Genomic DNA, 9,893 nt, shown 5'->3' on the forward strand with positions numbered 1-9,893 from the left:
GGTTGCTGGCCTCATGAAAAGTTGTGGGGCACCGCCCCCACGGCCCCAGAGTTGTGGGGGCAAGCATCCCCCACTGCCCCCTCCCCCGGTTCCCGCGCCTATGTATGAATCTATGAAATTATGTTGGTAGATTTCCGATTTCGATTCCTCCAGCTGGGGGGGCTCAAATACATTACGAGCCCCCCCAGCCGAAAAGTTGGAGGGGCTCAGCCCCCCCTAGCCCCCCCGGTTCCCGCGCCACTGAATGATTGTTAAATATAATGATGGCGATGTTGCTGAAGATGTTGTTAATTGTCATATGCTATCACCAATAATTTTTAGCATTAAGTGCTCATCAGCGTTGCGCACTGATCAACCGAACATAATCAATTGCACCTAATGTTTGCTGGATGATTCCATCATAAACAATCCCCTGCAAGTTACGGCACCCACACTTCTGATTCAGCTTAGGAATTGTATTGTCATACCCCTGAAAGACAGTATTGTTACAGTCACGTTTAGGAACAAAAAGACCTTTCATGGGATGACTGAAAGAACAGCGAAAATCAAATCTGACGTCTTATCGGCACATCATCCAAAGAGGCGATCGAGAGCTTTTAGAAATGTCCATAACCGCCGTAAATTCCACCGATTCCACCGCCAATCTGCCCCAAGCGGCTGATTCCACCGATTCCACCATATCCACCGCGGATTCCACCGATTCCGCCGTATCCACCGCGGATTCCACCGATTCCGCCATATCCACCGCGGATTCCACCGTATCCACCGCGGATTCCACCGATTCCGCCGTATCCACCGCGGATTCCACCGATTCCGCTATATCCACCGCGGATTCCGCCGTATCCACCGTAGATTCCACCACCTCCGATGGCGCCCTGTCCGTATCCGTTTCCGACGTCGGCGCTGTATCCGTACTGGTATCCGCTGAGTCCGCCGTGTCCGTATCCTTGTTGCCCGTATCCGCCGTATCCACCGCCGTATCCACCGCCCTGGCTGAGCCCGATGCCCTGTCCCTGGGCGTAGATCTGGCCGTAGCCGCCGACGTACCGGCCGTGGCCGCCGTAGCCGCCGGGACTGAAAATGAAGGACAGAACACGGGCATTAAAGGCAAGAGCAAGGCTAAGGAAATAACCTGTTGTATATGTTTTATAGGTTAAGTGCTGTGTAACTTAAGATCCTCTAATATGTCTTAATTATCCTTACAAATTCTCGTTTGTCTTCACTACTATGAAGGTTTCGTTTGTGATGAAATACATGCCCTAAACTCGGAAAATACTTTGAGATTGCATTAAATTTAATGAAACTTACACATAGTGTCCGTGGTTTACGTGGGAGCCATATGAATTGCTGGAGTACGGAGAAAAGCTGTGAAAGAAAAGAACACGGCAGGTCAGATAAATTGAATTATTCTTTCCTGTTTCGTATTCAGTAGTGCTAGGTATATGCATTATGCAGTCGATGTAGCTCCAATTATTATTTTTCCTGTTGCTATAATTTTAGTTGTTTTTATGATAAATAAACATAGAAATATGCGTTATTAATATTATTTCCTTTTATTTGTTCGGCCCTCAGAGTATTTTTACAGAGTATTTTTGCAATAGGTAAGTTATTGAAGGGATAAGGCATTAGCTTAAGCTATGGCTATACAGGGTGTCCCAAAAGTAAGCTCATCATTTGTTTTTGGCCACACCGCCAAAAAATACGCGATGGATAGAAATAAAGAGGACATCATATGAAAGAGCATTTTATAAAATTTTATTCTGATATATATATATATATATATATATATATATATATATATATATATATATATATATATATATATATATATATATATATATATATATATATATATATATATATATATATATATATATATATATATATATATATATATATATATTGCTGCTTTTCTACATGGCTACCATTTCGGGCCGCGTGCACGAATAGGCTGCGTTTTACTTCCTCCACTATTCTGGAGCGACTCTCTGGTGAGATGCCGCTTATATTTGCTCGGAGGGATCATCCTTTAGTTCTTCCCGGCTCGTTGGGTTGTCCTAAAAGACAACCTTTCTGTTGTGTACCCAGAGAATAAAAATATGAAGGTGTAACGTCAGGTGACCGCGGAGGCCATTCAATGGCGTTGCCCTGACTGAAAATTACGCGATCTCACATCCACTCTCTGAGACAATGCATGATCTTCAGGACGGTGCAAGCATGGTCTCCATCCTGCTGAAACCACTGCTGGTTGATGGTGTCGGCACAGCTGCGTTGCGGCGAGCGGAAGAACCACTGGGAGGAGGACTCTCGGCCACCTCTCTTGATTTATTGTCACCCGATTCCCGCTGTCGTCCTCAGGACCTCGAAGCACAGGTGGCCAAGTATACATGCCCTGTGCGTACATTATACCTTTTTTCTGACGTTTTACCGGTTGAGGCGAAACTATGCATGAGTTCAGAGATAGGGCGAGCTGATAGGGTCTGCTTAGGGCCGAAAACTGGGCGGTATTTACCCTTTGTTTTAATGACGGACCCTCTCTAAGAGTTAAATTTCGACCTTATCAGTTTTATGCCTACTGCTCGGTGTAGTTATGATCAAAAATTGTTTAAGCATGCAAGAAAATAATTTTATGGATGTACCTTGCACGTGTTAAAATTGGAAGTGATTCGGACTCTTACTTCTCGAGATATTTAAGTTTTAAATCATTACCTTACTTTTAGGACACCCTGTATAAACCAGGTAGAACGCTCCCGACGAAAAAAATGGGGACAAAAATGAATTTAGTAACCGCGACTCTGGGTGCCAAACTAACTCAGGTTGCCATGGTAACGGGGCAAATTTAGCAAGAGTACGCATCTAATAACTCATTTTTCAACAAATTAATTTAGAAAAAAGCAAAAAGACTTCTTCGACCACTACAAAAATGAATTGCAGTTTTCATAAACGATCTGACGATCTGAGTTATTATCAGACTGGCCTAAATAATGTCAAAATCAAGTCATAAGCTGAACATCCCGTGCTGCTGTACGTTACCGCTAACGCTCTGGCCCCCAAAATCGTCACTGGCTTATCAGTCAATAAGTGTCGAATATTGGCTTACGCTGACTGGTGGGATTACTGCATTTGTTGTTTAGAATGTTCACGATGCTGACAGCGCTAGCCAAGTGTCGCCACTTTTCGTAATGTTAAAGGGACTATCCCACCTTTAACATGGGGTTTGAGTTGAGATAGCCAAGTTTACGGCGAGGTTCAGAAACCACTATCTATCTAGGTTGCAGCCCCCGCGGCCTCTTGGTGTTGAAGAAATTCGTTCCCTTCATTTGAAAATGGGCCTTGTACAAGGCCCTATCTTCAACATGGAGCGACCGTTAGTGTGACGTCACCTCGTTTAGTCATTCTGATTTAAATGGGTTTGTTCGTTGAAAAATCGCTTAAAACTTGGTCTGAACTTTGTTGTGGTGCCTACAGAGTAAAAAGAATCAGCTTTATGACAGTAATGTGGCCTGGGGAAGGAGGTAATTTTGGGCTGTGACGTCACATATTTGAAAGTTTGTGTTTGGAATATGGGAAGCCTAAGATGTTAAATGAAAAATAAATGCCAGAACCGTGTTCCTGGTCATCCAATCTATAAAGTCGGGCACAATTTAACTGGTTTTAACAACATTTTAGAAGGTGGGATAGTCCCTTTAAAGGTAGTGTGCCAGCTTTCTTGGATGATATGGAGTTAATGACCCGGATAAGGAGAACCGGATTTTTAGAACTTATCCATACCTTCAAAACTCATGGAAACGTCTTAAATTCTTCAAATTTTGAGTACCCCAGTGCGAAATTCGCCCCGACGGGCTGTCGGTCGTACCCCAACCACATTTCACACCACTATGAACAATAAATGCACACACTAAAATCGCTATTACCGATAGGCTCATCCAATCAAGTTTCGATAAACCCGTTCATCATCATCTCCTGCGGTTTCGAACACGCCTGTTAGGTGGCTTCTGATGCCCGTTGAGGTCGGAATTTCCAAATACGCGTGGTGCGTCGGGCCGCGCGCTCTGACTTCGGCCAAGAAAAATGCGTCAGCTGATCATTGTCATTTCTGCCACTTGCGTGTGGTGAAATGGGGTCATAACTTATAAGACGGCTTTTTCATATCAATTATTTTACATTAAATCATATTTCAAACCATAAATTAATGTTCGACAGCCAAATTAAATAAACAATACCAATACAGGCGTACAGTTTAAGTTCGACATTGTGTTGTCTACGATTAGACAGCTGATAACTCATTCCCGTACGTCGTATGGTCGTAACACTATAATGACCTTTGCTTATTGTCACAAGTGCGCCGCATTCGCGATTGTTGCCCGACGCCTGTTTGCAGGTGAGCCCACTACAGTTGTTATACATATCTAAAAACCGATAAACTTTTAGGCGAAAAAAGGCACTATTCCAGGCCCATTTTTGATTTTTTTGCGATATTAGGTAAAAACAGAAGCTTCTTATCCTAGGAAAAATAAAATGGGAAATCTTTCAAAGGTGGCACACTACCTTTAAAAGGCCGGTGCGCACCCCCTGGCTATAAAGCTTTGCTGTCCAGTGTTCACTCTCCATGCCCTCAGCCTGCAAACATTTGCTTACGTTGACACGTGGACACTGCTCTGGGCACCTCCTCCGCTGGCAGCAGCAGCGGCCACCAACACGGACAGAACGGCGAACTGAAAACATGGGAGAACGTTGTGATCACACGAACAAAACTCACTAAATTGCCTACGGGATGTTGCAATAAACATGAGCTTCGCGTCTTTTTCATTTGATACTCTAGTTATTAATTCCATGTGCACATTAATTAAACGCAGCTGCTGGCACGCATCTGTAAAAACTTATGAAATACTTCCAATGGCGACGGAACACCTTCAATTAAAGGGACCCTCCCACCTTAAAAAAAGTAAATGAATTGGCATAAAAGTGGTGTACCGTGAATCAGAAAGAGCGAAAATGAACATCTACCAAATTTCACCGAAAAATATTCACCCGTTTTAGAAATATAAGACTTTTATTTTATAACGCGCGGTCAATGGGCTTGATGACGTCATCAGAGTCCGTTAGTGTTAAAGGGACTATCCCACCTTAAACATGGGGTTCGAGTTGAGATAGCCAAGTTTGCGGCGAGGTTCAGAAACCACTATCTATCTAGGTTGCAACCCCCGCGGCCTCTTGGTGTTGAAGAAATTCGTTCCCTTCATTTGAAAGTGGGCCTTGTACAAGGCCCTATCTTCAACATGGAGCGACCGTTAGTGTGACGTCACCTCGTTTAGTCATTCTGATTTAAATGGGTTTGTTCGTTGAAAAATCGCTTAAAACTTGGTCTGAACTTTGTTGTGGTGCCTACAGAGTAAAAAGAATCAGCTTTATGACAGTAATGTGGCCTGGGGAAGGAGGTAATTTTGGGCTGTGACGTCACATATTTGAAAGTTTGTGTTTGGAATATGGGAAGCCTAAGATGTTTAATGAAAAATAAATGCCAGAACCGTGTTCCTGGTCATCCAATCTATAAAGTCGGGCACAATTTAACTCGTTTTAACAACATTTTAGAAGGTGGGATAGTCCCTTCAAGAGATAGGGACTACGCTGGTCCCACCCTGCAAGTAAAGGGAAGAAATTTCTTGGACACTATAAAGCTGCGGGCATGGGCGTCGAAACCGGGGGGGACGGGGGGGACGCGTCCCCCCCAGTCGAGGAATCCGGGGGGGACGTCCCCCGCAAAAATATCCCCATGAATGACTTAAAAAGTGGCCTATGAAAATTGACCTATTGTAGTTTTGATATGAAATTGCAGATATACAAATTGAATCATACGAATAGCTGAGAATTGAATCACTGAGCCCTTGCATACAAATTAGGTACAGGGCTGCGGAGTAGATTGGCTTTTGGTAACTCCGACTCCGGCTGTAAAAAGTCGCTCGGAGTCTGACTCCAATCCCATCTCCGACCACGATGTCACTCAGTCCGCATCGCGGTGAAAAACTTGTGATGTGATGCTTTTGTCTTATTGCACGTTGCTTATCACATTCAAGGATTAGGTATATTGCCTACAATGAGGTACATACAGCTCTAGGCTGTCCGTCCCAAGTCCTCGATAGAGAGCCAAAGCTCCAGTTATAGCCCGGTGACGACCACATCCAGCAAGGGCTGAAGACCGGTCCCAAAGTCTCAGGGTGGGGTGTCAGCTTGCAGGGACTACACATTTCAGGATATTCGCAATAGTCGAGACCCTCAGCTCATTCTCAAACGGCCCTCTTCCCGTTCGAGGCCATCCGACAGTAGGCCTCACCATGGCCCTTGAACGCTTGATGCTTGAGTGTGAGAGGACCTCGTCCCGGTCTGAGAGGGCCCAGGAAGCTTTAATACTCAGTTGGTCCTTGATTAGTCTAACCACGACCCCTACAATCACCACAGCCAACAGAATCTCCAGCTCTTATCCGACCCATCCTTGGGAAACTGTTGAAGTTCCACAATCCACATCGTCATCCACGTGTGCCGTATAACACGACTGGACGTAAACGGGCTTGAGATATTTCGACTAACCAGCCAAGAGCACGACTTAAAACCAGAGTATGTTGACTCCGACTTCAGAGTCAAAGTTCGTTACGATTTCGGTGACGATTTCGGTTACGATTTCGGGTCGGACTACGACAGAAGTCGACTCCGACCCCGCAGTCCTGGAGTTTCACTGTACAAAGTTTCCAACTTCTTGGAAATAAGCTGTACGGTTGACAGAGGATCACACGATTTTTTAGAGGCAGGGCTGCTTGACTTGGTGACAAGACCTTAGCTATCCTGCCTCCTGGTATCAAACTTATACGAAATGCAAAATTCATGTGTTTTTGGCGCTGTTTTGCTGGGCGTTTTTGCTAATTTTCGCGGCGCTTCGCGCCGCCAATTCATACAAGTAAAAAGGAGATATTATGACTAATAACGCCTCTACGCGGAAAGAACATGTGTATGCGTTACAAGTAGTGCATAGCCCTAAAAACGTACGGTAGCCGGCTTATGGGTTTTAAGCCAGCCAATCCGTCCCCCCCAGTCAAAAATCCGTGGCGACGCCCCTGGCTGCGGGGGTTGCGACCAGGATAAATGGTGGTTTCTGAGCCTGGCCGCAAACTTGGCTATCTCAACTCAAAACTAATGTTAAGGTGGGAGGGTCCCTTTAACAGAGGTGGGGGGGGGGGGGGGGGCACTGCCGACTTTTGGTCCCATTCTTTCCATTCAACGCCCATAGGGCTAATGTTAAAATGCCAAAATCAAAGAGGAACACGGTGCCCCCTTGCCCCCCGTTCCGCCGCTTATGCTTCGCATCAGCATACCGATGTTCTTTATGCAACTTTTACCACTTAAACCACTTAATCTTCGAGAACTGTAACTAATGCAGTGATTCATATCTTTGCACATGCTGTAGTCGCATTGCTTCGAAAGACTTCACCACTCTCTCTCCCTCTTACCTTAATCATGGCTGGTCGGTGGGAGTAGCGAATGCTGACTGCAATTGGCTCTCCTCTGTCCAACTTTATATACAGACGCTGGCCGGTTGGGGGCGCGGTCAGGTCGTGACTAACTCAGTTATCCTGTTTTACCGAGTTTTCATGTGCAGAACTCGCGGGGCCGAGTCCTCCGTCTCAGAAAGGTGTGGAAGCGGGCTTTCTTTTACCTCGTACCGCGTGCCAATCAGCTATATTCGTAATGTGGACATAGATTACACAACTTAAAGGGACTGTCCCACCTTTGCATTAGTTCTGAGTTGAGATAGCCAAGTTGGCGGCCAGGTTCAGAAACCACTATATATCCTGGTCGCAATATCCTCAGTTTCGTGGTGTTAAATAAATTCGTTCCCTTCATTTGAAAAGTGGGCCTTAGCTAAGGCCCTATCTCTTAACTATTAACGGCCATTTGATGACGTCATTACTCATTTGCCTTTTGAACGCCTGTCACACATTCAAGAGAAGTATCACTTGATTTACGAATAAGCCAATCAGAGACACTCTTGTTATTGTATGAACCGCGTCATATTTGAGAGCAAATATATTTGCTGCCAAATTTCCCCTCACATTGACATGAAGTAAATCCTTCATTACGTCACAGATTCGATATAAATGACGTCACGATGAAATAGGAAAGTCGCAATATCTCAAAAAGTATTCGATGAAAACGCGTAAAAACTTGCAGAATTCGTCAAAATATCATGAGTAACATTTCCGAATCCTAAACGGTACTTTTTTGAAGGTGGGATAGTCCCTTTAAAGTCAGAAAGCGGGCAGTAGGCAAACTGCCCAAACTTTTGGGCGGTATACATACTGCCCAAGGGGTCGGGTAGTATGCATAACGGGTGCCCATTTATCATTTGGACAAACTTTAAGACAATCACTTTCTTGTTATTGGGTGCTCGAAAATAAAACTCAGCACGTGTATTGATTGAATCAAAAAGTTTATGGATGTCCAATGCAAAATCGATTCATTGACACACTTTTCACCATGGGGCCAATGAACAAACACCATCATGTCAGAAATAGTGAACAAGGTTAGGGAGAAAAAGCCACTTTTGGCCAAGGCGGAAATCGTTCGTCTGCTTGCCCCTTTGGAAATAGGGCGATCGACAGTATATAATATCCTTAAGACGATCGATGCCAAAGGAAGTACCCAGCATGGTGGAAGAGGTCAATCTGGGCGGAAGCGGGTTCTAATGAGCACACTGAAAAGGAAGATGCTTGTAAGGGCAGCCTGTGCCAAGGTTGGCGTGTCCCTTCGCGTTTTGGCTCGCCGATACGGCATCAGCAAATCGTATGTCGAAAAAAAATAATCAAGGAGGAAGGCATAGTATACCGGAAGAGGAGCAAGGCGCCCCTGGTCACTGCAAGCCAAGAGAAAACCCACACTGTAAAAAATGTCACGAGCCAATTCTACGACAAGGAGTGGGTTACACGGTCGTCCATTGTACCTTGCTGTTATATATAGGGACATTATCAGCCTGAGAGTTGTTAGTTAAAGAGTGGCCTCGTGAAACAATTGGTTACAAACGGTAACCTTATAACTTAAATGCTTCCCTAACACCCCTTCCTGCTTATCAACAGATTTCGCGCTGTGTCGGAAAACTACGCATAGTCTCATAATTAAATCCGCCAGAAGCTTGTTGCATGCTAGTTACATGCGTGTTTCATTATCGTGTCATATCATTATTATGTCGGCTAATGAGGCACCGCCCTGCACGTGCTTTAAATATAATCCTGCGCACACGCCACCTAGTCGGAAACTCATCATCGGACTAGTCCTGGTAGGGTTTTCGTGTTGCCGAATGAGGCGAAACGACTTTGACTCGGTAGTGCCTCATAAATCCCTGCTACGGTGAGCAGCGACGATTCTGAGACTGCTTCTAAAACGCGTCCTTCACTTCCGGCGAGGCCGTCATTTCCGGCCGCCATTGTTCAGTTCTGCGGCTGCCGGCAGTTGGTGCGGTTGTGTTGTGGCACGGTGCGTTGTGAAGTTCTCGGACTGGGATATTTCGAAGGTACGTTATATTGTATGATATTCACGTAGCAATGGGCGACATTTTATTTATTTTGTAATATTCTGAACACATGTTGCGTCATAGAATTCACCCCTTGACCGTTGTGGGCCACTGTTTCGTTTGAATTCCGACTATTGGAAGACGGACTTTCTTTCAGTTGCTGTCTAGCCTTTTTTCCAAATGTGTAAGCTACACATATTGCCTCACATTGATTTCTCTTGTACAAAAGTCAGTTGATGTAGATAATAAAGCCATCCTCACTGATATTTTAAAATCAGCAGTTAATTTTCTTTTCTCTTTGCAGAGTTGCTCAAAGTTGTGGGAGACTGAGGCATGA

The 9,893-nt window shown here is 44.8% G+C and overlaps 1 protein-coding gene across 1 annotated transcript; it reads right to left on the minus strand.

Moving 5' to 3' along the window:
* Positions 1-434: 434 nt before the first annotated feature.
* Positions 435-7,535, minus strand: LOC122372146 (ctenidin-1-like). Its single transcript, XM_043349028.1, has 4 exons — positions 7,500-7,535; positions 4,639-4,715; positions 1,309-1,365; positions 435-1,074 (listed from the first exon to the last, which is right to left on the minus strand). Exons 1-4 carry the CDS (start codon positions 7,506-7,508, stop codon positions 597-599), a joined length of 621 nt encoding a protein of 206 aa, XP_043204963.1. The 5' UTR covers positions 7,509-7,535; the 3' UTR covers positions 435-596.
* Positions 7,536-9,893: the final 2,358 nt, after the last annotated feature.

This window comes from Amphibalanus amphitrite, unplaced genomic scaffold (genome assembly GCF_019059575.1).
Source record: "Amphibalanus amphitrite isolate SeventyFive unplaced genomic scaffold, NRLGWU_Aamphi_draft 001322F_arrow, whole genome shotgun sequence".
Classification (NCBI taxonomy): domain Eukaryota; kingdom Metazoa; phylum Arthropoda; class Thecostraca; order Balanomorpha; family Balanidae; genus Amphibalanus; species Amphibalanus amphitrite.

Coding starts and splice junctions, on each gene's coding strand:
- LOC122372146 (XM_043349028.1), bottom strand. Junction 1,366..4,638: donor AGCAGTGTCCACGTGTCAAC/GTAAGCAAATGT, acceptor TTTCTTTCACAG/CTTTTCTCCGTACTCCAGCA. Junction 1,075..1,308: donor GTAAACCACGGACACTATGT/GTAAGTTTCATT, acceptor CTTCATTTTCAG/TCCCGGCGGCTACGGCGGCC.